Source organism: Mustela nivalis (assembly GCF_964662115.1).
Source record: "Mustela nivalis genome assembly, chromosome: 13".
NCBI classification, from domain to species: Eukaryota; Metazoa; Chordata; class Mammalia; order Carnivora; family Mustelidae; genus Mustela; species Mustela nivalis.
The window spans coordinates 25,291,050-25,318,051 of record NC_139032.1 but is presented as its reverse complement, the minus strand read 5'-3'; the positions used below and the strand labels follow the sequence as shown (position 1 = coordinate 25,318,051).

Here is a 27,002-nt window from a genome sequence, read left to right as displayed (position 1 = left end):
CCTTCAATGTGTTTGATGCTTGCATTTTACATACATGTCATTCAGTCCTGGGAAACCTTAGTGTTCTGTGGCACCTGGGTGGCTCAGATGGCTAAAAGTCTGACTTTGGCTCAGGTCTTGATCTCAGTGTTGTGGGATCTAGTCTCCAGTCTCTTGAGTTGGGCTCCCTGTCAACAGGGAGTCTGCTTCCCGCTCTGTCTCGCCTCTCTATCATCCTCACTTTCTCGATCTCTCAAAGAAATAAAATCTTTAAAAAAAGAAAATAGAAAAATACAAAACCATGTATTCTGCTGCTCATTACGTTGTTGCTATTTCTAGTAGCTATCAAAGGAAAAAGTGACATGTCAGTAATAGGAGAATGGTTAAATTATTGATTGGCCTCTATAGGATATTATCAAACAGTATTTTACAAAGATTTCTTTAGTTGTTTGGAAATTGTTATCTTCGGTAAAAAGGTCATGTATTTTCAGGTAAAGGAAGGTGAGCTCAGATGGAAAAGCTCCAAAATATTTACTGTAACATAATTTTGAATTATCTTTTTGATTAAAAAACAAACAGTTACACTGAGTGTTCATACGCAAAGGTAGAGTCTGATGACCTTTAATGCACTTCTCATTTTCAACAATGATTGACATATATAGTCTGTCTTGTTTTATTTATATCCCTCTGCACTTCCCCTTCCCTGCCTTCTGCAAGATTTTATAAAATCTCAGGTATTATTTAATGTGTCTTCCTACTTCCTACCAAACATACCCCCTTTTATTTCCAAAACATTCCCTTGGTGATCGTGCCTTCATCTGCTGAAACCCATTTCTGTAGGGCATAGGGAAGAGTGGTTTAGGATGTGATTCTTCTCAGAATTTGGACTGATTCTATGAGGTAGTCTGTTAACATAGATTCCTTGGCCTACTCTGAGATTTCCTGATTTGGAGGGTGGAGTAAAGCCTAAGCGTACAGGTGATTGTGATATAGATATGAAAAAAAAAAACACTGATCTAAATAAATAAGGTTTTTAAAAAGATAATATGAAGATCTTTTCTCTGTTTTTGCATGTTATTGTCCCTGGAAACCCTTTCCTCGGGTTTTTTTTTGGTTGCTTCCTAATCTTTCTTTAGGTTTCATTGCAAAGCTTCCTTTAATTGCCCTTATGCTGCCTCTGTACTTTGTGGTTTACTTGACTAACTCTTTTCATTGCTGTCCTTCAAGGAAAGATTTTTGCTCTGTATTTTTGCATGTCGATAATACTGTATGTGTGTTTGTGTAGATGATAGTTCTTGTTAATGCTGAAGGAAAAGGTGGGGAGGAACTAGGTATAATAGGCTGAGAAAATGAGGTTGGCTGTATATGTATTCAGCTAGAATGGAGCAGGACTGGAGATGGAAAGCTGAGGCTTAGATTATTGTAAATGTGGTAGCAGCTATGTGTGGCTTGAACTATAGTTAACACCACTGACACAAAAAGAACAAGGATATTGGGAAGAAATGAGTTGTCAGGCCTTAACAGAAAGTTGAATATAGGACATGTGTACTTACAATAACACCTTAGTGTTGGAGATGAGTGAAATGTTAATACTCATTTCCCACCATGATTAAGATACTGATGCAGAAAAAAATCTATCTTTATATTGTTTGAATTGTTGCAGTATCTGTCAAAAGGGGCCTTTTTGTAGTACTAGTAGAAACTAGACTAGGTGGTGGTATGCAAACACTTGTAATAATTATTTTATTTTTATCTTACTTAGTTCAAGGAAGAAATTTCTAAACGTTTCAAATCACATACTGACCAACTTGTGTTGATATTTGCTGGAAAAATTTTAAAAGATCAAGATACTTTGAGTCAGCATGGAATTCACGATGGGCTTACCGTTCACCTTGTCATAAAAACACAAAACAGGTATGTTTTTAGAAGACCTAGAGCTTTAGATGTGATGTATATACAGTTTATACTGTTTATACAGTTAACCCTTGAATACTGGAAGAGTTAGGGGCACCAGTCGCCGTGTAGTCAAAAATCTGAGTATACCTTTTGACTCCCTCACAATTTTATCTAGCCTGCTGTTGAGTGGAAGACTTGCTGGTAATGTAAACAGTTGATTAAATATTTTGTATGTTACATGTATTATATACTGTTTTCATACTATAAGCTAGAGAAAAATGTTATTAAGAAAATCATAAGGAGAGGGACGCCTGGGTGGCTCATTTGGTTAAGCCACTGCCTTCGGCTCTCAGGTCATGATCCCAGGGTCCTGGGATGGAGTTCTGCATCGGGCTCCTTGCTCAGCAGGGAGCCTGCTTCTCTCTTCACCTCTGCCTGCTTGTGCACGTGTGTGCGTGCTCTCGCTCTCTGACAAATAAATACAGTCTTTAAAAAAAAAAAATCACAAGGAGAATACATTTATAGTACTGTTCTGTGTTTATTGAAAAAAATTGAAGTATAATTGGACATCTGTAGTTCAGACCTGTGTTGTTCAAGAGTCAGCTGTATTTCTTAAAAAACAAAAAACAAAAAAACAGTCTTGGGCTCCTGGGTGACTCAGTTGCTTAAGCATCTGCCTTCTGCTCAGATCATGAGCTCAGGGGTGTGGGATTGAGCCCCATGTTGGGCTTCCTTGCTCAATGGGGTGTCTGCTCCCTCTCTCTCAGATAAATAAATAAGATCTTTTAAAAGAATGAAGGGAAAAAAAAAACAGTCTTGGTTTTAATGGCTTTCTCTGCCATTAATATTTAGATAGATTAAAATTTATTTGTTGTTGATAACAAGTTAAAAAAAACAAATGATTCAGTAATGCTGATGCTTACACATTGATATTTTAGGGAGTTCATCAGTATTAAGTCATATTTCTAAATTAAGTCATAATTCTGAATTGTTTGAATTACAGAATAAGCAAATTAATGTGTTTTTAGTGATGCTTTTTGTTTTAGGGAGATTTGGGGATAAGCTCATAGGTGTCTCATCTCCTTGGCAAACCACAAATGAATACCCATTTTAACAGGTTTTTTTAAGATTTTATTTATTTGAGAGAGAGAGTGCGAGAGTGAGCAAGCACTAGTGGGGTGGGCGGAGGGAGAGGGAGAAGCAGACTCCCTGCTCAGCGGGGAGCCTAATGTGGGACTCAATCCCAGGACCCTGGATGGATCATGACCTGAGCCAAAGGCTGATGCTTAACTGACTGAGCCACCCAGGGTGCCTCTCCTGAAGACATGTTATGTGTTATTAAATAACACAGCATGTCTGGTATAATCATTTAATTGAAGTCCTACAGAATACATAGGCATGACAGTTGGTGACTGGTTCTCAGCAGTTGTAAGACAGATCTTGACTTTAGAAATGTTCTGACGAAAAAAATGTACGTCTTAGAATTGAGTGAGATTCAGAACTCTTAACTGGTATCAGATAGAAGGGGTTTCCAGAAAGTGTATTTTTTTACCTAGAAATAATATGAAGGATTAAATTAATACAAGTTATTACTAGTATTGATTTCTCAGTCTCCTTTTGGTGACATCTTTTTATTTTTAAGTTTTAACAATTTCAGGAGGGCTGAGTAGAACTGCCTCCCAGTCCTGAAGAACTTGGAAGGGAGTAGATAAAATTTGCTTATATAGTTAAGCTTTAATGGGTGTGATTACTCACTGATTTCTCCTCTTTGGGGTGACCTATCTCTGTATCTTACATTATCATTATGATTGTTTTTTTTTTTTTTTTTTTTAAAGATTTTATTTATTTATTTGACAGAGAGAGATCACAGGTAGGTAGAGAGGCTGGCAGAGAGAGAGAGGGAGGGTAGCAGGCTCCCTGCTGAGCAGAGAGCCCGATGTGGGACTCGATCCCAGGACCCTGAGATCATGACCTGAGCTGAAGGCAGCGGCTTAACCCACTGAGCCACCCAGGCGCCCCGATTATCATTATGATTGTAGTGAAATATTTATATACCTATACTAGGGGGGAGCAGTTAAAGTATAACTTGTATAGGGTTTTTCTATGTTTCTTTATATTTATGTTCTTAATGCTTAGTTATCTCAGATGTTTACCTTATGACAATTTGAATTGGTCTAAAAACTTACAGTTTTGTTTCTGAGAATTCTGGAAATTTCAGAGGTTCTTTTAAAAGTAATTAGTTCTACTCTTTACACCATGATTTGGTTATTTTTCCTAGGCCTCAGGATCATTCAGCTCAGCAAACAAATACCAGTGGAAGCAACGTTACCACATCATCAGCTCCTAGTACTAACTCCACATCTGGTTCTGCCACTAGCAACCCTTTTGGTTTAGGTAAGTGTCTTTAGTTATTTTACAGGGATAGGGAAAAAACCTGTTTTTCACCCAGGGTGGTTTTGGATAAAATGATAGAATTAAACACTAAATCACTTCACAACAACAATTATGTCTAAAGTTATTTCTTTAATTGTAGGTATTAAGGAAGTAGTTGGGAATACAGATGTGCTTTGTTAGCTCACATTTACATTTAATAAGTGATAACTTGGTGGCACTTTTTTTTTTTTTTTTTAAATAATGAAAGAGATGAGGCGCCTGGGTGGCTCAGTGGGTTAAAGCCTCTGCCTTCTGCTCAGGTCATGATCTCAGGGTCTTGGGATCGACCCCACATCGGGCTCTCTGCTCAGCGGGGAGCCTGCTTTCTCCTCTCTCTCTGTCTGCCTCTCTGCCTACTTGTGGTCTCTGTCTGCCACATAAATAAATAAAACATAAAAAAACAATAATAATGAAAGAGATGTAAGCATATGTGTACCTGATCTGACTTACCACATCATTGAATCTAAGGAAAATTAGCTAATTGTTGATCATAAGCTAAGCTAACCCTCTGAGTAGTTTTCTTGATTTGAAAATGAAGGACTCAGACCTCCATTAGTGTCTTAAACTCAGTGGAGAGCTGGGGCCTAGGAGCAAGTCCATTGGCTAAGGAGCTCCTGCATCAGCCAAAACCACTTTTTTTATTATCAGTTTTAAACTGAGATTCTGTGGCAGGTCTTGTTGGGGAAAAAGATTATTCTGAAATTAACAGACACTGAACTAGATAGTTAAATGGTTTGATGCCTCTTTCAGTTAAGTTGTATAATAGTACTTTGCAAAGACATTTAAAAAAATATGTACATTTTTCACGTATCAAGGATCATACCTTCCCTTACTTTCAGAAAAAGTTTTTAGTAATTTACTCCTACTGTGCCAACTATGTTGGTTACCTTTTAGGGTATGACAGGATTTCACATTTTCTTTTCCTTTTTTTTTTTTAAATTTTTACATTTTTGCTGCTCTTGTTTTCTAGGATGATCTTAGGGTAAATGTATCTCTTCTGGCAAGTTTTAGATGGCAGAATCATTGGCATGAATAGTCTAGAGAGATAAGTATGAAATGTTCAGAGTCATGAAAGTTATTGTTGAAGTAAATGGTCTTCACTCTTCCCTCATTTTATAGGCAAAGAAATTGAAGCCCAGACAGCCTTTTATAATTTGTCTGAGGCCTGTATATACATCTCCCCATTTCCTTCATTTCTAGTCTCATTCCTATCCCCTCCTATCTCCATTGCTTTTCTTCATCAGTTATTCCATTTACCTCCTATAGTTATTCTTTTTTGGTGCTTCTTCTCATGAAGGCCTCTCCCATGTATAAAAGTTACAGACCCACCACCCCCCTTTCCTTGGCTTCTCTTCTTAGCTGTTTTTGGAAGAGACATTTTACTTTTTCTGTCTTTATTTCCCTTTCACTAAGTTTGCTGTGGTTTCCCTCTCCCCCCAATCACTTCATTGAAAATTCACTTGAGGGACGCCTGGGTGGCTCAGTTGGTTGAGTGGCTGCCTTCGGCTCAGGTCATGATCCCAGCGTCCTGGGATCGAGTCCCACATCGGGTTCCTTGCTCGGCAGGGAGCCTGCTTCTCCCTCTGCCTCTGCCTGCCTCTCTGTCTGCCTGTGCTCGCTCACTCTCTCTCCCTCTGTCTCTGACAAATAAATAAATAAAATCTTAAAAAAAAAAAAATTCACTTGATAAGGTCACCATTGACCTCTTGGCTTGCCAAATTTAGTGGACACATTTTTGTTTTAATTAAGTTTCTCAGTCCTGACCAGTCTATCCTTGAAATATTCTTCCTTTAACTCCTATTACTGTTTTTCCCTGGTTAGTTTTCTGGCTTTTTTTTTTCCTTTTTTTGGTCTCATTTATGGGTTTCTTTTCTTCAGATTGGTATTCCCCAGAGTATTGCCTTTTCTTTCTTCTTGTTAAGATATTATTTTCTGGGATGCCTGGGTGGCTCAGTCGGTTAAGTGGCTGCCTTCGGCTCAAGTCATGATCCCAGCGTCCTGGAATTGAGTCCTGCATTGGGCTCCGTGCTCTGCAGGGAGCCTGCTTCTCCCTCTGCCTCTGCCTGCCACTCTCCCTGCCTGTACTCTCTTTGTCTCTCTGACAAATAAATAAATGAAATCTTAATAAAAAAAAAAAAAAACATTATCTTCCTCCTGTATCTCGGTGACTCTCAAGTCTTTATCTCAACCATAGCATTTACAAACTCCATGTCCTGTGTTCAGCTCTCCTCTTTGATATGTTTTGATGTTCTCTAGTACTTTGGCCTGTGTGTCTCCTCAGAAAGCAAAGGAAAACAAATGCAGAAACTTATCTTGCCTCTCAAAGGACTACCTGTTCTCCACTGAGTCTCTCCACACCTTTTCTCCGTCCCATCCCATGCAAATACTCCCTGTTGTTACTGCCTTGATGCAGCTCCTTCACTTTAAAAAATCTGTAATGTTTACTCTATAGTCATTTCCACACTATTAGAATAAGAACATCTGAAGTGACTGTTCTGCTTAAAATCTATCAAGGCATTATGATTTAGCTTTTGCCTACCTCTCCGTTCTCATTTCTTAACAAAGCTCAACAGTTTTTTTTTTTTTTTAATTTTTTTTTAATTTCTTTCAGTGTAACAGAATTCCTTGTTTATGCACCACACCCAGTGCTCCATGCAATACGTGCCCTCCATAATACCCACCACCTGGCTCCCCCAACCTCCCACCCCCACCCTTTCAAAACCCTCAGGTTGTTTTTCAGAGTCCATAGTCTCTCATGGTTCACCTCCCCTTCCAATTTCCCTCAACTCCCTTCTCCTCTCCATCTCCCCATGTCCTCCATGTTATTTGTTATGCTCCACAAATAAGTGAAACCATATGCTTGACTTATTTCACTCAGCATAATCTCTTCCAGTCCTGTCCATGTTGCTACAAAAGTTGGGTATTCATCCTTTCTGATGGAGGCATAATACTCCATAGTGTATATGGACCACATCTTCCTTATCCGTTCGTCCGTTGAAGGGCATCTTGGTTCTTTCCACAGTTTGGCCATTGCTGCTATAAACATTGGGGTACAGATGGCCCTTCTCACTACATCTGTATCTTTGGGGTAAATACCCAGTAGTGCAATGGCAGGGTCATAGGGAAGTTCTATTTTTAATTTCTTAAGGGATCTCCGCACAGTTCTCCAAAGAGGCTGCACCAACTTGCATTCCCACCAACAGTGTAAGAGGGTTTCCCTTTCTCCACATCCTCTCCAACACACGTTGTTTCCTGTCTTGCTAATTTTGGCCATTCTAACTAGTGTAAGGTGGTATCTCAATATGGTTTTAATTTGAATCTCCCTGATGGCTAATGATGAACATTTTTTCATGTGTCTGAGAGCCATTTGTATGTCTTCATTGAAGAATTGTGTTTATATCTTCTGCCCATTTTTGGACATGATTATCTGTTTTGTCAACAGTTTTATCAACAGTTTTATTAGGTTACCTATCTTTTGGTAATAGATAACCTCAAACTCTGTAGCGTCTTACCACAAATCTTAATTTCTTGATCCAAAGCTTTTTCTTTAGTCTGCAGTGAGCCCCCACCTACGTGGTCAGTCCTCAGGGACTCAGGCTAATGGAATCTTGCCATCGTGTGGCTCCATCACTTGTGACGTAGCAGAAGAGATAGCTAAGAGTCTCAAGCTGGACCTTCTTACTTTTGCCAGAAATGACACATTTCTTGCAGTCCTTTGGTCATAATTAGTCACATGAGCCTGTCCAGCTGCAAAAGAAATAAAAGGTCGCATGTAGAATTTTTGGTGAGCCCTGCTATTTGCCATTCTAGTAAAATACGAAGTTTTTGTGATTCCAGGAACACATCAGTAGTCATATTTATCTCTTTGCTTTTTTGTATAATGTTTGTTGTGTTTATTATTAAATCTTTCTTCCAATTCTTCCCATTCCTTGCCAGCCTGTTCATTTTCTACACTCATTGTCATCTTATGGAAAGCAGCCATTCCACTTAGGTACTATAGCACAATAGTATCTTGTGGCTATTTCTGCTATAAGGGTACTGATTCTGTTTTTGTTTTCCTTGTCTGCCTTCCTACTACATTGAGTTCTGTGTGTAGTACTTGTTTCTTCTCAGGTTATTCCCCGCATGGGTAGCACAGTCCCTGGCCTATTAAAAAGTGCTCAGTAAATAAGGAAAACAAATACAAAAACTCTTCTCTTAAACTACTTAAATTACTGCCTCTTACCCACTAAATCTCTTTCCATACCTCTTCTCTATGCAGTTATTCCCTGTTACTTCCTTGAATGAATGCATTTGGTTGCTTCTGTAATTTTTACAGTTAACATTTTATGATAATCACTCAGTCATCTTTGATCTGTTAGGTTTTTCCATGACTTAATTCCTCCAAAGAGACATCTGTTTCCATTTTAAGTCCTGACCTTTTCTCTCCTTTATCAGCAGCAGCTTTGTTCTAGCCAGAATTTATAGGTGAATTCTACTTGCTGAACTTAAACTAGTCTTCTGGGTAAAGATTATTTCAAAGTGTAATCCAGTACATACTTTTCCTCTCTTCTTTGAGTGGGCCTGTTCTAGGGTATCTCTGTGACAACAGCAAATCCTCCGACACTATCTCTGTGTCTCGTAGTTCAGTTCTGACAGTACCTACCTGGAGTTAGTGTCCGATCACATAGTTTTAAAAGTGTGTCATTCAGTCCCCCAAGACTGCTTCTCCTTCAGATACCAGTCCAGGTGTTGGACCATGTGTTTGACCTGCAGGCTATACATTGGCTATACATTGGAGGGTCCCACAGTTTCCCTCTACTTTTGATAATTCTCTGGAACAGCTTACAAAATTCAGGAAAATGTTTATGTTTACCAGTTTATTGTAAAGGTTACACTTTAGAAATAAACAAATGGAAGAGAAGCATAGAGCAAGAAATGGAGGTGTGGGAGAGTGCAGGGTTCCCATGATCTACAAGTGTTCACCAACGTGGAAATTTCCCGAATCTCATTCAAGAATTTTTATAGAGCTCAGTCTCCAATCTAGCTCTTTTTCCTCCTCTTTTTGGAGGTTGGTGGGTGGCTAGAAGTACAGCTGTTTTTGTCACTTGTCTTTTTGGTGATTCCCCCATCCTGAGGCTGTCTAGGTGCCCCACACTAAGGAATTAATTGGCATAAATGAAGTGTGATCCAAAGGGGCTTGTATTGTAGAACAAAAGACACTCCCTTCACTCTGGAAATTCTAAGGCTTTTAGGAGTTCTGTGCCCAGAATCTGGGACAAAGACCAAAAATGTATTATACTGCACATAGGAAATACATATTTAAAATATATATTTTTAAAGATTTTATTTGTGTATTTGTCAGAGTGAGACAGCACAAGGAAGGGGGTATGCAACAGAAAGAGGGAGAAGCAGGCTCCATCCTGAGCAAGAAGCCCCATGCAGGACTCAGTCCCAGGACCCTGGGATCATGACCTGAGCCGAAGGCAGACACTTAACTGACTGAGCCACCCAGGAAATATTTAGTTGGTTTTATTATTTAAACTTAAATATCAAAGTGAGTGGATTTTTGGCTGATAATAGTTATAGAAATGGAAGAGTTTTACTTTTACTATTGTTTAGTTATATTAGTTTTTTAGTTACATTGTTACAGTTTTACTATTACTTTTTAAAAGTAATAGGAATTCTGTGTGATTGAAAATGGTTTTTTAGGGCGCCTGGGTGGCTCAGTGGGTTAAGCCACTGCCCTTGGCTCAGGTCATGATCTCAGGGTCCTGGGATCGAGTTCCGCATCGGGCTCTCTGCTCAGCAGGGAGTCTGCTTCCTCCTCTCTCTCTCTGCCTGCCTCTCTGCCTACTTGTGATCTCTCTCTGTCAAATAAATAAATTAAATCTTTAAAAAAAAAAAAAAAAAGAAAATGGTTTTTTAGGGTGCCTGGGTGGCTCAGCCGGTCATGATCTCTGGGCCCTGGCATCAAGTCCCCCATCAGGCTCTCTCCCCTCTCCTCAGTGGGGAGTCTACTTCTCCCTCTCCTCTACCCCTCACCCTTACTTGTGCTGCTCTCTTCTCTCAGACAAATCTTTAAAAATAGGTGGTTTTCCATAATGGGACTGTTGAGTCACTATTTTTGCATTTCCATATTTTAGCACAATAGTATTAATGATAAAATTTCTGACTTTGATTTATCCCTTATCTTTTTCCCTTTTCCCTTTTCCTCTTATCTTTTCCCTTATCTTCTTAGGTGGCCTTGGAGGGCTTGCAGGTCTGAGTAGCTTGGGTTTGAATACTACTAACTTCTCCGAACTACAAAGCCAGATGCAGCGGCAACTTATGTCCAATCCTGAAATGATGGTCCAGATTATGGAGAATCCCTTTGTCCAGAGCATGCTGTCAAATCCTGACCTGATGAGGCAGTTAATTATGGCCAATCCGCAAATGCAGCAGTTGATTCAGAGAAATCCAGAAATTAGTCATATGCTGAATAATCCAGATATTATGAGACAAGTATGTGGAAAGTTCTTTAAGTTCATTTAGCTAAAGAATTATATGCTTAGTTTTTACTTAATTTTCTGTGCTTAAGGAGCTTGCCTTTTATAGATGGCTAAGCTACAAAAAGAAGTCCTGGTATTTATTCGGGAAAACTCAGCAACACACTACTTTGGATTGTTTGAGATTTGAGCTTTCTGCTGTATTTTAAAGATCACTGTAAATGGTTATTTTGCAGATTTAAGAAGCGAAAAGAATCTGATTTAGCAGATGGGCATTCATTCATAACAGAGTGTTTCTTGGTGTTACTTGAATGTTAGATTGAGGTGACAGCAGGAATTATTGAAAATAAGTTCCTGATTTAATTATTAAAGACTGTTAATTCATCATTAGAAAACTTGTAAACAAATCAACTGTGTTTGTTAATAGTTAAAGTAATTCAGTTGTATCTTGGTGCCTTTTTATATGAATATCTTTTTCTTAGACATTGGAACTTGCCAGGAATCCAGCAATGATGCAGGAAATGATGAGAAACCAGGACCGAGCCTTGAGCAACCTAGAAAGCATCCCAGGGGGATACAATGCTTTACGGCGCATGTATACAGATATTCAGGAACCAATGCTGAGTGCTGCACAAGAACAGGTGATAACGTAGGTCCCTGCGGCTTAGGCCAAAGGGCAGCTCCTGATTTAACAGAAATGCATGTGTGATTGAAGGGTACCTTTATATGGGGAATACAGTTTTCATTAAAAGAAAGTTCCATATCTGTTATTTAAAACAAAAGCTTATTCTTTATGATTTTTTGTCTTTTATTACAGTTTGGTGGTAATCCATTTGCTTCCCTCGTGAGCAATACATCCTCAGGTGAAGGTAGTCAGCCTTCCCGTACAGAAAATAGAGATCCATTACCCAATCCATGGGCTCCACAGGCTTCCCAGAGTTCATCAGCTTCCAGTGGGACCACCAGCACTGTTGGGGGCACTGGTGCTAATGCTGCCAGTGGCACTTCTGGGCAGAGTTCATCTGCACCAAATTTGGGGCCTGGAGTAGGAGGTAGGCTCCAAGCAGCTCACACCACTTTTCTCTATTATCCTCACATTTTTGAATAATGAAAACATTTTTTATACTGTTACTCTTTGTGCTCTGTGTGTGTGTGTGTGTGTGTGTGTGAAGTAACTTTTATGAATTATCTTTTCATGTTCCAGGTTTTTTAAATGGGAGTTTTAAATATGTAGTGATTAGTATTAATCACTTGTGTACATTATAGTGGAAAGGGTTACTAATGAGATGACCCCTCCTTCATCCATGAGATGGTTTTGGGAGAAGTGGGTGGTCATCTCATTTCAACCGTAGGAAAACTGAAGTCCGAGAGAATACAATTACTAGTGGACTTCCTACTGGAGCATGTGTTTCTTGGCTTTGGTCTAGTTTCTATTGTAGATCAGTGGATTCCCAGACTCTGGTCCTGAGTGAGACGAGGGCTAAATGAGCTGCATCAGAGCACCTGACAGGTTTGTTAAAAAACCAGATTCTCTGCGCCCCTGGGTGGCTCAGTTGATTAAGCATCTGCCTTTGGCTCAGGTCATGGTCCCAGGGTTGTGGGATCAAGCCCCGTGTCAGGCTCTCTGCTCAGTGGAGAGCCTGCTTCTCCCTCTCCCACTCCCTCTGCTTGTGTTCCCTCTCTGGCTGTCTCTTTCTCTAGCAAATAAATAAATAAAATCTTAAAAAAAGAAATCAGACTCTCAGGTCTTAACCTCAGACCTTATGGATAAGAATCTTCTACAGTGGCTTTAAGATCTGTGTATGAAGCTGCTGGAGAGTCTGATATCTGAACAGGTTAGGAATTTACTTTTGATTATTTCTCTGTAGACTAGACTCAGTAAATGGAAGTCCCTTTGTCAACTATTCAGATGCTAAAAGCTAGGTCTAAAATCTGAAGCTAGAGTTAGGATTTTAGTCCTAGTGCTTGTCATGGAAATGAGAGGAAGTGAAAGCATGGGGCCACTTCCCTAAGGTGAAAAGGACTCAGATGTGCTTTAAAAGATGGTGGGTAGGGGCGCCTGGGTGGCTCAGTGTGTTGAGCCTCTGCCTTCGGCTCAGGTTATAATCTCAGGGTCCTGGGATCAAGCCCCGCAACGGGCTCTCTGCTCCTCGGGGAGCCTGCTTCTCTGTCTCTCTCCGCCTGCCTCCCTGCCTACTTGTGATCTCTGTCAAATAAATAAATAAAATCTTAAAAAGAAAAAAAATTAAAGATGGTGGTGTTTGGCAGAGGAAGTGGAAAGGTGAGGTGCTGGATGAGGAATTTTTTAAAAGGTCATTACTGAGGGAAGTCATAATGGGGAGTCATTGGTTGTCACGGTAGTATATATCCTTTATAGACTATAGCGGGTATCATGAAGTTTTTGAATATAGTAAGGAGTTGATAAAAATTGAAGTATTGCCTTTTTTTTTTTTAAGATTTTATTTATTTATTTGACAGAGATCACAAGTAGGCGGTGGGGTGTGGGGGCAGCAGGCTCCCTGCCGAGCAAAGAGCCCGATGCGGGGCTCGATCCTAGGACCCTAGGATCATGACCTGAGCAGAGGCACCCCTGAAGTATTGCCTATTTGACAGAGTGTTAGTTTCAGGTATACAATGTAATGATTCAGTGTTTGTATATATTCCGAAATGATCACCACAGGAAGTCTAGGTTACATCGAAATAATATCATTTAATCAAGGAAAAAAATTATCCCTTCTGTATTTTACTTATTGCTTATTTGATTTTTAAACTATCTTTGAGAGAGCTACTTTATTCACATTTGAAAGATCAAAGAGCAAAGACTTAATCTCCTGATAGGTGAATTGCTGTTTTTTTTTTTTAATTAACTATAGCATTGTTATCTACATTAACAACTTATGTCAAAAAATCAGTTTTGTGACTTCTTATTCAGATTTATTACTTAATGGCTTGATACTTTAAGATTTCATGTTACTGTATCCATCAAAGGAGAACCAAAAACAGCAAAAGGAAATGGATTCTGCTGGCCTAACAGTTTGTTAGCATAGTATATACACTGTTGAGATTTTTATTCAACTCTTTGCAGTTACACATACACAAATATACACACATACCTGTAAAGATAAAACTCTTGACTCTCTTTTGCCCAGTAAGCACTTATTCTAGAAGATGAGGAAATCTTAGAGCAGGAGTTAGCAAATTTTTCTTGCAAGGGGCCAGGTAATACTTTGGGCCTTGCATGTCAAGAGCAAAGTGAGGGGCATCTGGGTGGCTCAGTGGGTTAAAGCCTCTGTCTTCAGCTCAGGTCATAATCTCAGGGTCCTGGGATCAATCCCCAAATTGGGCTCTGTGCTTAGCAGGGTGCCTGCTTTCTCCTCTCTCTCTGCCTGCCTCTGCCTACTTGTGATCTGTCAAATAAATAAAATCTTAAAAAAAAAAAAAAGTAAAGCGAGAATATTATGAGAGAAAATACATTGCAATAAGTAAAAATATAACTGAGTAATACTTTTTCATATATATATACTAATGATAGGAATGGAATTCTTTTTTAGGGATGACATTTACTTAATTGATGTTCACAGTGTTTCCTGTTGTCAAGATGTGTAATGAGATTTTACTTAAATATGTACTCATTTCAAAAGTATATGATTTTAATAGCATAGTCATCAGTTGGAAGCATTTGTAGGATTCTGTTACATTCTTCTTTGCTTTAAATATGTCATTGCAGATTAATCACTTCCAATTGAAGGTTAGGTGGTAGGACCTCAATTACAAAATTAAATGACTTTTGAAATATGGAAATTTCCTTTGCACTTGTATTGAGGTCCAAAGAATGCTGCTGGAACAGTAATATGAACTTAAAAAAACAATCTGTAAATTTATGGCAATGGAGATCTCATTTTAACTTTTGACAGCAAGAGAATGTATAAAGCACCTTGATATTGTCATTTAAACAATTTCTGTTATTGTCAAAATTACTTTATCACAGTATGAGTTCCACAAGTTTGCATGCTGTTTGTCTTATAATTATGGGTAGAATTCATTGGGAAACATTATCAAGTTTCTAGCAAAAGATAATTTTGAGAGTCATCTGGTGTTTGGTAATGCTGGTTAGGTGGTTCAGAATTTCAGTCTTAGCCTTTATCTAAAAAAATTTTGAAGTAAAACCTTACATCTTACAAAAAAACTACTTCTGCTAAGCCGTCAAACTGCTGCTGTGTGGTTGGACAGGTCAGGATTTCAGACAAAAATCTATGGAATTGACTATGGCGAAGTTCACAAGAGTGAAATGGTGTTCTCTATTGATACTCCTGCTCGTTGAATAATGTGACAGTTCAAAATATTTTCCGGAGTACCTGCTGGTGAATAAGACAATGAATAGCCATAGTTTTTAAATACCGTATTTTTTAAATAAGCTTTCTATATTCAGCTAATCCTCCACATATGTTTTCATCATCATCATATCAACCTGATTTTTAAATCATAAAATCAACCTGATTTTATAAATAAAATATAATTTTAATATAAATAAAATATTATATTTTAAAATAATATATAATATATATAAAATAAAATAAAAATATATAAATAAAAATTTATATAAATATAAAATCCATTTTAAATAATAAAATCAACCTGATTTTATTTCAGGTTGCATTGAATTATTTTCTGGACTTTGAAAGTAGTTTTGCCTGTAATTCTATGCAGACTGTTTATAAAGTCTGATTTTTTAGACACTTTAAACTTGGCATTGACTTCTCAAACAAGAACTGGGCAGAAACATCTGTCAGCTCATTAAAAACAAAGGAATACCACTCAGAATAACTTGCATTGTTTTTAAATTGAATATTGATGCTGTGAGTCTAATGTCCTTAACTCTTGAGAAACTGTTCTCCTTGAAAGGGTAATGGACTTAAACGAGTTTATTTCTCTGGACACATTTATATTTGGCTGCTGCAATCAAGATTTCATTAAGCATGCCAGTTAATCACCACTAATACACCGCTTTCCTTTTTGGCTAACAAATAAGCCACTTGGAAACTTAACTGGTTGTAGGCTTATTTTCATATTTTATTTTTGTAAAGAAATCTGGCTATGATGAGGTAGCTGCATTTTAAATTTCGTATTTTCCTGACTGTTGCTTGCCTCTGAGTTGGGCATAGTGCAATGAGTGCTTAGTCTAGCAATGTTGAAGTATATTGTATTTTTTCATTGTCATTGCATAAAAATACAGTGCTTTGTCATCTCATTGATAAAATAATCCATGCTCCATTGTGCTTTAAAAGCACAATATTTGTAGTCCAACTTTATCTTTTTCTTCTTGTTCTTATGAGACTAGTATGTTACTGGTAGTTAAAAAAAGAAAATAACAACATGCTACAGCAATAGTGTGGTGCACTGAGCAGCGTTCTGGGTCTGCAGCAGTCATCAAGGGCTGTGCACAGCCTCTACTGGACTACTTAGCCATGGTGGTACACAAGCAGCCATTGACAGTTAACACTTGCGTGTGACTGTATTCCAAGAAAAAAAATTTTTTTAAGATTTTATTTATTTATTTGACAGAGATCATAAGCAGGCAGAGAGGCAGGCAGAGAGAGACCGGGGGGAAGCAGGCCTCCTGCTGAGCAGAGAGCCCAACATGGGGCTCGACCCCAGGACCCTGAGATCATGACCTCAGCGGAAGGCAGAGGCTTAACCCACTGAACCACCCAAGCGCCCCTCCAAGAAGATGTTATTTATGGACACTGAAGTTTGACTGCATATAGTTTTCATATTTCACAGAATAATTTTGTATCTTTAACCATTCAAAGGTGTAAAAGCATTTTTACCTTGTGGGTTGTACAGAAGCAGGTCATGGGCCATATTTGCTCTGCAGGTTGTGTTTATCAACACTTGTGTTAGAATATTCATAGAGTCCAGGATGTAGAAAGTAACTCAATTGAAACAACTTGAGGAAATAGGAAAAAAAGACTGATTACCAAATAACCCCCAGCAGAATTATAATAAGTTAGAAAAATAAGTAGGAAGTGTCAGTGTTTTAAGCCTGATAAAATTACGCTGGATGGAATGAGAGCAGAAGGGAAATGAAAAAACTAATGAGTTAAGTTTGCATATAATGAGTTTGAGAATATATTTGAGGTTGAGTATATGTAGTCAGCAAGTGAAAATCTGGTTATGTGTTGAGCAAATTAGTTTTCAGAGAACGTTGAATTTGCATAAATTTAACTATAGCTCTTAGCAAAAAAAAAAAAAGGAAAGAATAAAGTGACAAGCACTTTTGCCCTTAAGTAGTTTGATTGTCACAACCTGTCCTTTGCACTAGATAGTACTTAACTCCATTTGACTGGGGAAACTGGAAGGGTGAAGAGGCCAAAAAACTAACCCAAGTTTACATAGTTAGATTAGGTTTGAACCCAGGTAACTCTAGTCACTGTTCTTAGTCGCTGCTCTGAAATGTTAAATGTGCCTGCTGTTTTGGCGAGTGAGTGTCAGTAATGAGTGAAAGTGGGATGGAGGCTACATCTGGTTTCCTGGGTATGAGAGGGCTTACGTTCTTTAAGTAGGAACATATCAAATGCTGGATGTGATTCTTCTGCAGTCCTAGAGATGTTGGCCCAGACTTACTCTCTGTATGGGATTTTTCTTTATTTTCTTTTTTTAAAATATTTTGTTTTTGATAGAGACATAGCGAGAGAGGGAACAAAAGCTGGGGGTGCGGGAGAGGGAGAAACAGGCCTCCCACTGAGCAGGGAGCCAGAAGCAGGGCTTGATCCCAGGACCCTGAGATCCTGACCTGAGTTGAAGGCACACGCTTAACAGCTGAGCCACCCAGGCGCCCCTGGGATTTTTCATAGTAATTTCAACCATATCTAATTTTTGCTTTTTAAATTGACTTTAGAACCTAGTGTAAGTGTTAGATGTGATTTTATTGTAAATGTATCCAGAATGTTTAACACCATAAACCCTTCTTTACTGTTATATGTTGAGTGTGTAGTTGTGGAGATCTTAGTTTTAAAATTCTTTCTTGGTTCAATTGATTAGTAATATGTTTGCTCATCTGTAGTTACTAAAATTACATATGGTATATATTGTATTTTAAAGCTTTCACTTTTGTTTATGGGTCTTTTCCTTGATACAGTGTCTTTTTTTTTTTTTTTTTTCTAACAAACTTTCAGCTAGTATGTTCAACACACCAGGAATGCAGAGCTTGTTGCAACAAATAACTGAAAACCCACAACTTATGCAAAACATGTTGTCTGCCCCTTACATGAGAAGCATGATGCAGTCACTAAGTCAGAACCCTGACCTTGCTGCACAGGTGAGTTTGTAATTACATTAAAAAGGACTGTGCAGTGTGAATTGAAATAGCCTAATCAAATAAATGTGATTTTGGCACATTTGGGTTGTGTTGTGTTACATACTACAAAACTGGGTAAACTGCATTTCCAATATCTTGGACATTTTGTTTCTTTGCAGTAGACTAATTCTTCATATATAATTAGAACATTTTCTTCTCTGCTATTTATTGGCTAGAAAGAAGTGTAGGTTTACTCTGTATCTATGTATATTGATTTAGGAGATGGATATAAAGTTTTGGATTACTTTCCCTTTGGAAGATATGTTCTTTAGTGAAATGTAAATCTTGAAAGTGATTAAGTGATGTGGTAATACATTTCTTGGAATACTTATGTTTATTAGATCACATAGATTCTGTGTAATGGTCATGTTCAAGATAGCAGTTATAAAATATCCTGAAATCATTTTTCAAAGGCAGAGGGAGATTTGTGGGAACAGTGTTCTCATTCTTTCCATTATAGATCACCCCTCAAAGTTAGTATAATGGTATTTTATTAATTTATTTATTTTCTTAATTGTTTTGAAGAGACCGTAACTAAGGGAATTAGTGGATCTCAACCCTGGCTGAACATTTAGGATCTCTTTGGGAATTTTAAAGTTAAAAAAAAAAAAAAAAAAAAAACAAACTCTGTCCTGAGAGATTTTGGTGTAATTACATCTCATTTCCCCTATCCCTGAAGTTCCCTGGGCAATTCAGATGTTCCCCTAGGTTAAGAACAGCTGGGCTTAAAAAACCTTGGAGAATATTAAATAACCTTGATCACATGTAGTTTAAATTTGCTGGATATTAAAAATGGCTTCTATAAAATATAAGGGATAATAAATATTTTCCTTTATAGTGTATTCTCATTTCCAACATTCTAAAAGCTTTTAAAGTTAATTACTTTTCTTTATGTCAACAAAATGTTTTTTATTTTCTGAAGTCTGGAACCATTCAAATATATAGCAGCTATCTTTGTGTTATAATCCTCAGCAGTAACTTCTGTCCTCTTAGTATTTGTGGAATTGGAAACAAAGAACAAGTTTTTAGGTGAATTTGTGTATATTTTTGTTTTATTCATAAAAAATTAGTATTAAATGCTCCACTTACTGTGATCATAGCACTTTTGTTTTAAATAAATGGAAAATATGTTGAGTGATGGTATTTGTATGTTTTTAAATATCTGTTTGATTAATTAGCACTGAATGTGCATCTTATTTAAAAATGTTGACTTTACAAGCAGAGAAGGTCAACTATCCTATGGTTTCACTTATTTGTGGAGCATAAGAAATAACACGGAGGAGTTGCATGTTTTATAACTGCTATAACATGGGGAGATGGAGAGGAGAAGGTAGTTGAGGGAAATTGGAGGGGGAGATGAACCATGAGAGACTATGGACTCTGAAAAACAATCTAAGGGTTTTGAAGGGGCAGGGGGTGGGAAGCTGGGTCAGCCTTGTGGTGGGTACTATGGAGGCCATGTATTGCATGGAGCACTGGGTGTGGTGCATAAACAATGAATTCTAGTACACTGAAAAGAAATTTTAAAAAAAATTAAAAAATTTTTTTGACTTTACACCGAAAAATAAAATTAAAAAATATAAATAAAAATTTTGACTTTAATAAGTACATTCTCAGCCATTTAATTAAATTAACATTATAAAGTGACGAGCACTTCGACACATTTTTTTTTTTCACTCTAAAGCAAAATGTTAACAAAGAAAGCTATATGTGGATGTCTTTTATTGTAGGCAATTTAGAAATGTTTACAACATACTCTGGTTATCAGCAGATTAAAGTTTTTAGTTTTTCTGTTCTGATTTTGATTTTTAGAAACTCAAAAAAGTCTGAATATATAAACCATATTGTTGTATAGTCAGGTAAGTTAGGAGAAATACCTGAAATGAGATAATACTTTTCTGAGAATGAATGAATCAGTTTAAGATGCCATGCTGTCTCAAATGACATGAATCTTGAAAGATAAATGTGGTAACTTTATTAATCTGTTCATAATAAAAAATACTTTACTGGAGCCAATAAAGAAGCAGGTTTGTTGATCTCAAGTTGGTATTATTTCATGTACTGTGAATTTATTGGTCACTTGGAAACAAATATGATATATTCACAAAACACTGACTTCCTCCTACTTTCATTATTTTGTTGGATATAACTAAATAATCCACTTTGTAACAATAGACAAAGGAGGGAGAATGGAATTCTGTTTACTTCTAGTGTGTACGTGTAATTAATTGCTCTCAAATATGGTTAACTTCTTGAGGGCAAGGGTCATTTTACTTCACCCTCCAGACTTTGGACTGGTAAATAGGTGATCAGTAAATCATTGTCAGTTGACTTTTCGCTCCTTCTGGGGAAAGTGATAAAATTTTCATCTTTTTCAAAGCTTTGAGAATTAGTTTCTGGTTATGCTGATCATGTATCATAATCTTGTTTTCAGGTATTAACATTAATATTGACCCTGACTTGAATTCTTAACACCTGTGTGAATGTTTGGAGGCATGCCAGTTTTCTTATCTCTGGTGGTAGTGAGGTGAAATCCAGAGGCTAATCTTGGTGTTCTCAAATGGATTTACATCTTTCAGGTCTTAACACATTTTAATACTCTCCCCAGAGATCCTTTGGTGCTAGTCCTGGGCGGATTTTCACCTAGCAGCTCCATTTCTCTGTCAGGGTGGTTGCTGTTCTGGTTATTTTTCTGGACCGAATACTAGCTGTTTTGCAGTAGGCAGGCAGATAGATAGAGTGGTTCCAGATCTGGATTTTTCTCTGTGCTTGCCACTTGTGTGTTGAGGTGTCTGAGCAAGCCATGTATTGTTTCATGTATTGATGCTTATGTTTATTCTGTCAGTGTAGCAGCAAATGTATCCTCCTGAATGCCAGTTACCCCCTTTTTTCTTTTAAGGGCAAATACTCACCTTTGCTCAAGGAAAATCCTAAGAAAATGATTGTTATTATTTTTTAGGATATTGCATGTCATTATCATAATCATCATTCTCATTGAGAGAGAAGGTGCCTCATTTTGTTTTTGTTTTTGTTTTTTTTTTTCCCCCTGGAGATCCCTCTTGTGGACAGTATCTTCCCTTCTCCTTTTTTATTCATGTTCTACCTTCCTCCCTTTAAGTGCCAGGTTAGGCACTTGGGGAAGATAGACTGTTAAACAAGGTACATTACTTGTTTCAGATATTTCCAGTTAAAATTGTTTGAACACTTGCCCCATAGATGATGCTGAATAATCCCCTATTTGCTGGAAATCCTCAGCTTCAAGAACAAATGAGACAACAGCTCCCAACTTTCCTCCAACAAGTGAGTAAGAAAAGATGCTAGCTATCTTCGGTAATGATTTGCTTGAAAAAGTTTGATAATCAACATTTTCCTTACTCTTCTCTGGCTGATAGCAAACCATAGAAGTTAGTTTGATAATGCTGTCAATTTGCAGAGAATTCAGCTTGATCTTAACTAAGCCCCATTTCACTGCTGACCTTTTGCTTATATTTCTTAAACATAAATTCTGAGGAAAGGACCATTTTGTTTTTGCTTTTGAGGATTTAGGATTTTGAATGCTTCGTTAATACCATAAACCATTTCCTTTCACTTAACTAACTTTGAAGTGCTTCATTGTGTCATGTTATGCTTTATGGTTTAACTAATCTCGAGTAATAGGAAGGAGCTACCCTGTTCTGCTTTACGGGTTTGGTTCATTGTAATGCTTTAATTCCTACAAATTAATGGAATGTCTCTTTTTTGAGGGGTAGATCTCATTTCCTCAGACTCGGAATTAGCACGATTAAAATTGTCAGTGTTGTCCTACGCGGAAGGTTTTATTATTAAAAAAAAAAAACAACACAACAACACCAACTTGAGATTAGAATAGTATTTTATTATTTAAAAAGACAAAAGTCAGTCTTGGTGTTTTGAAACTGGTAGTTCTAGGCCTTTTAAATATTATACAAATGATTCTTGGGCTTGTAAACCATTATCCAAGGTTAGTTATTGTCCTTGACATATTATAATGATGTTAATGTTAGCCAATCTTTTTTGGTCAGTCACGTGGTGTATATTTGGAAGTAGTGAGGCTGAACTCAGGATACACGTATTAACTTCAAATTTGGAACTATTGTTTTAGAGTCTATTTTACTGGTAAAATTGTTTAATCGGCAACAGATAACGTTTGGTCGGGAGGAATATGTGGCTTTTACCATATGTAACCACGTTACATAAATTGTGCAGTTGGAGGTTGTCTCTTAGAAATTACACTTCTGTCTTCTGTTGGAGAATGGGAGCAGTTGTGGCTTTCACAGTAGCACCTGATTGTCTTTCACTATGAAAAGTGGCTTTCCTGATGGACTTGGGAGGAGGTCAGTTAATGATTTGCACTCTAGGTTTGCTGTCAAGGAGGAGGTGCTTGTGTTTATCTGGGGAAAGAAATTCTGGATTACCAGTGTCTGGGAGTAAGGTTTTAGGTTTTCTCCAGAAACGTAGCAAAGAAACATTTAAATTGTACTTTCACTGATTTTAATTCCCTTGTTAACCACCTGTTCTCTTTCTTCCTTAGATGCAGAATCCTGATACATTATCGGCGATGTCAAATCCTAGGGCGATGCAGGCCTTGTTACAGATTCAGCAGGGTTTACAGACATTAGCAACGGAAGCTCCCGGCCTGATCCCAGGGTAGGCTTATTTGGGGATGACTATGAAAATGCAACTTATCTTTTAAATGTCATTCTGCCTATTTTTATTGAGATTGTTTTCAAAACGAAAAATGTTCATTTTAAGAAGATAACAGCTAATGCTATATTAAAATGTTAACTGTTTTATCATTAGGGGCCTGGTCTGGCCTCCTGTTGCAGGAGCTTAGGTTTATTAACCAATTCATGCTTCCTTAGGTTTACTCCTGGCCTAGGGGCGTTAGGAAGCACTGGAGGCTCTTCAGGAAGCAATGGTTCTAACTCTGCACCTAGTGAAACCCCGAGTCCCACGACGACGGGAACCACTGAGCCGGGACACCAGCAGTTTATCCAACAAATGCTGCAGGCTCTTGCTGGAGTAAATCCTCAGGTGAAGACTTTTCTGCTCACATTTTGTATTTCTTGTTGGAAATTTAGAAATTTCCACAAACAACCAAAAAAAGAAAGAAGGAAAGAAAGAGGCAGTCCTTCAGGGTTTAGAGTATAATGAAAAGCACAATCTTAAACAACAGGCATAACAAAAATTATAGACTTCGGTGTACTATTAGACACTGAAGGAAACAGTTGTAAGGGAAGAAATGTTACAATTTTGCCTTTTGGAAGTTGCCTTTTAAAATGCATTTTTTTAGAGCCCCTCTTTGGAAATTATTTGAAATGCGTTGTATTTCATACAAGTTTGTTAAGGAGGAATAGAAACTTGATTATCTCAAATACCTCCTGAACAGCTATAACTACAGTTCTCTCTAGTTCTTGTATTTTATTTATTTGTTTACTTATTTACTTTTTAAAGATTTTATTTATTTACTTGAGACATAGAAAATGAGAGAGAGAGTATGAGAAGGGGGGGTCAGAGGGAGAAGCAGACTCCCTGCCGAGCAGGGAGCCTGATGTGGGACTCGATCCCGGGACCCCAGGACCATGACCTGAGCCGAAGGCAGTCACTTAACAACTGAGGTACCCAGGTGCCCCTAGACCTTGTGTTTTGGCTTAAAGAAAAAATCCTGTCACTCCCTGCCCACTACTACTTCCTGTGGTAGCTTGTGTTACATATATAAACCTCACAAAAATGTGGACTTCTAATAATGTTCTTACAGCTGGAAACATTTATTAGCTTTACTAAGAATCTGCCATTGTATGAGGATGATAGCCCGTCAAAACTGTTACGGTAGATTGCCCCTGTAATTCTGCATGGCAAAAAATAGAGCATGCTTTCTGATTTTAAGTCTTATTAAATATAATAAACAGGGCAGGGTTTTATCCTGTACAAGTATTTATAGTCCCAATACTAATATAGCTTCAGAATCAAAATAATATTCATAGAATTAATAAGAAAAAAAGATTTTAGGTACTGGACAGAATTGTTATGTAATTTGAACAATGTACAGGCCTCCTTATTTTCAGATTGGCCAGGATTGATTGATCATTTATGTATTTTTGTCTTCTCTTCTTTTCTGAAGAAAGATTTGAGGTGGCTAAATTGTCAGGAGCATATTCTGTGGGCCTGGAACTCTCTTGGAGACATGACTGGCCAGTGCAGAAATTGAATGCACATTAGAATTTTGTACATGAGAACTCTGCTTTTATATTTACCCAATTGGTCAATAACTACAAAATAAATCATTAGTTCTGAACTACTTGCATATATACTTTTAGGTTTCCTGCATTTTCACCAGTTTCTTAAATATATCTGATGTAACGGATGGGGTTTATTATGTGATTTTCTCAAAAATTTTATTTCTTAATTTTTGAGAGAAAGAGTGCTTGTGTAAGTGGTGGGGAAGGTTAGAGGTGGATGGGGAGAAAGCATCTCAAGCAGACTCCCCGGTGTAGCGCTGGACTTGATCTCGTGACCCTGAGATCGTGACCTGAGCAGAAATCAAGAGTCAGATGCTGAACTGACTGAACCATCCAGTGATCACCCCAAAAGATTTTTTTTTAAAGCAGAGTTTTGTGTTCTGTGTGACAGGACTAAGCATAAATTAGACTATTTAAAATAAAAAAATTAAATGCTAATAGGCTTTTAAGTATGTTGACTGTGTTTCAAGAGAGGCCAGTGTTTTTATAGCTTAGTAGACCAGCATATTTGTAAAAGAGCATTTAAAACGTTTTAGAGGTTATCTAGGTGTGACACAGACTGATTTTCCTTAGAGTTTTGGTTAGTGTTTTTTTTTTTTCTTCCTTTAACAGCTACAGAATCCAGAAGTCAGATTTCAGCAACAACTGGAACAGCTCAGTGCAATGGGATTTTTGAACCGTGAAGCAAACTTGCAGGCGCTCATAGCAACAGGAGGTGATATCAATGCTGCTATTGAAAGGTTACTGGGCTCGCAGCCATCATAGCAGCATTTATGTATCTTGAAAAAATGTAATTTATTTTTGATAACGGCTCTTAAAATCTTTAAAATACCCGCTTTATTTCATTTTGACTCTTGGAATTCTGTGCTGTTATAAACAAACCCAATATGATACATTTTAAGGTGGAGTGCAGTAAGATGTGTGGGTTTCTCTGTGTTTCTTTTCTTTTTTTTTTTTTTTTAAACAGTGGGAATCAATGCTTTTTCATTTAAGGCTACTGCATGCATCAAACACTTCTGCATTTATTGTAATTTTTAAAAAAACATCACCTTTTATAGTTGGGTGAACAGATTTTTGTCCTGCATCTGTCCAATTTATTTGCTTTTTAAACATTAGCCTATGGTAGTAATTTATGTAGAATAAAAGCATTAAAAAGAAGCAAATCATTTGCGCTCTATAATTTGTGGTACAGTACTGCTTATTGTGACTTTGGCATGTATTTTTGCAGACAAAACGCTGTAAGATTTATACTACTGACAGTTTTTGCTTTATTTGTATACAATGTAGTATGCACAGTTGGGATTGCATTTCTAGAAACAAACTGCAGTAGATTATCTAAGTAAAGCACCTGTAACCAAAAAAGTGAAGATAAGGAAATACTTGAAAGCTGAGTATTTCCTGATTGTGTAGAATCTTACAGCATCTTTGACAAACATCTCTCAGCAAAAGTGCCGGTAGTCAGGTTTGTTGAAAATAGAATAGAAAAGCTGATTCTGGTTATCTCTCTAAGGACATTTAATTGTACAGACAACATAATGTTACACTGTCTCAACATTCACAGATTGACTGTAAATTACCTTCATCCGTGTGCAGACTGAAGGAGCACTGTAGTATAACCGAAAAGTGCATTTGCCTAGGACTTCTCAGCTTCTCCCATAGGTAGTTCAACAGGCATTACAATTTGTAATTGAAATGTTGCTTTCACTGAAAGTGTTTTGATGTTTCAGTTATTTTTAATTGCCATATAAAAATAGAACTATCTTTTGGGTTTATCAGTTTTCTCATGCACAGGCAATACATGAATTTAAAATGATTTGTGAGCCACTTGTTTCTGAAGTGTTTGGTAGTTCTATTAAGAAATAGTTAAATATTGTGCTTTTCAGAGCCTCAGAGAAGGGGAACTAGGGGCGGGGGGTGGGGATCTCTCCTGGATTGGGCCAGCCTAAATAATACTGGCAACCAAGATTCTGTTAGGATTTCTGTGCATATAGTATAGTAAAGAGGTATCGTTCAGGGGTGAAAAACAAAGAGCCGTTTTAACAATGTTGAGTACATTTGGCTGTTCTGCAGCCTTTTTCTTCCCTCCCCAAAGAAGTTCTGTTTGCTTAACTCTCAAACTGTTGGGGTGTGTGGTACATTCCTTTAGGACCAATTAAAACACAACTTTGGGGTCAGTGATATACATGGCTGACTCTGGTTCAGTATTCTCTTAGGTCGTTATATTCTCTCATGTACAGTTACAGGAAATTAAAATGTTAAAGTAACCTAAAATGAGTTCAGACCAATAAAATCAAGGGAAATACAAGTTGAATTCCATTACTTCTGTAAGTTGCTTGCTATTAAAAAAGGTCAAGAGGCCAGGTTGCCCACCAGCCCGTGCACTGTTCTGACACTTTTTCCCCAGCAGGAAAACATGAGTGATGGTCAAGGTGGAGGCATGACTAGTGGAGGTTGTTAAGGATGATATTCATGTGTCTTTGCTCTCTCTGCCTTATGCCTCAGTCTGGTTCAAAAACTTTTGTACTGGCAAATGGTGGTTTACAGTGTGGGATAGTGTCATAACCAATTTGACAATTTATTAATCACAAAATAACAATAAATCTCTAGCTTTTA

General features: G+C 37.5%; 1 protein-coding gene across 2 annotated transcripts in view; it reads left to right on the top strand.

The window, feature by feature from the left end:
• UBQLN1 (ubiquilin 1) overlaps nucleotides 1–27,002 on the top strand; it is a 54,025-nt gene extending 27,023 nt beyond the window's left edge. Inside the window, exons 2-11 of one of the 2 annotated variants that reach the window (XM_082695242.1) lie at nucleotides 1,742–1,893; nucleotides 4,154–4,269; nucleotides 10,529–10,791; nucleotides 11,258–11,416; nucleotides 11,593–11,827; nucleotides 17,951–18,093; nucleotides 21,349–21,432; nucleotides 22,682–22,797; nucleotides 23,013–23,184; nucleotides 25,002–27,002. In XM_082695242.1, coding sequence (XP_082551368.1) covers nucleotides 1,742–1,893; nucleotides 4,154–4,269; nucleotides 10,529–10,791; nucleotides 11,258–11,416; nucleotides 11,593–11,827; nucleotides 17,951–18,093; nucleotides 21,349–21,432; nucleotides 22,682–22,797; nucleotides 23,013–23,184; nucleotides 25,002–25,154 — 1,593 coding nt within the window. In that variant the 3' untranslated portion in view covers nucleotides 25,155–27,002. The remainder of the gene's footprint in view (nucleotides 1–1,741; nucleotides 1,894–4,153; nucleotides 4,270–10,528; nucleotides 10,792–11,257; nucleotides 11,417–11,592; nucleotides 11,828–17,950; nucleotides 18,094–21,348; nucleotides 21,433–22,681; nucleotides 22,798–23,012; nucleotides 23,185–25,001) is intronic. The other variant, XM_082695243.1, reaches the window with a different exon arrangement.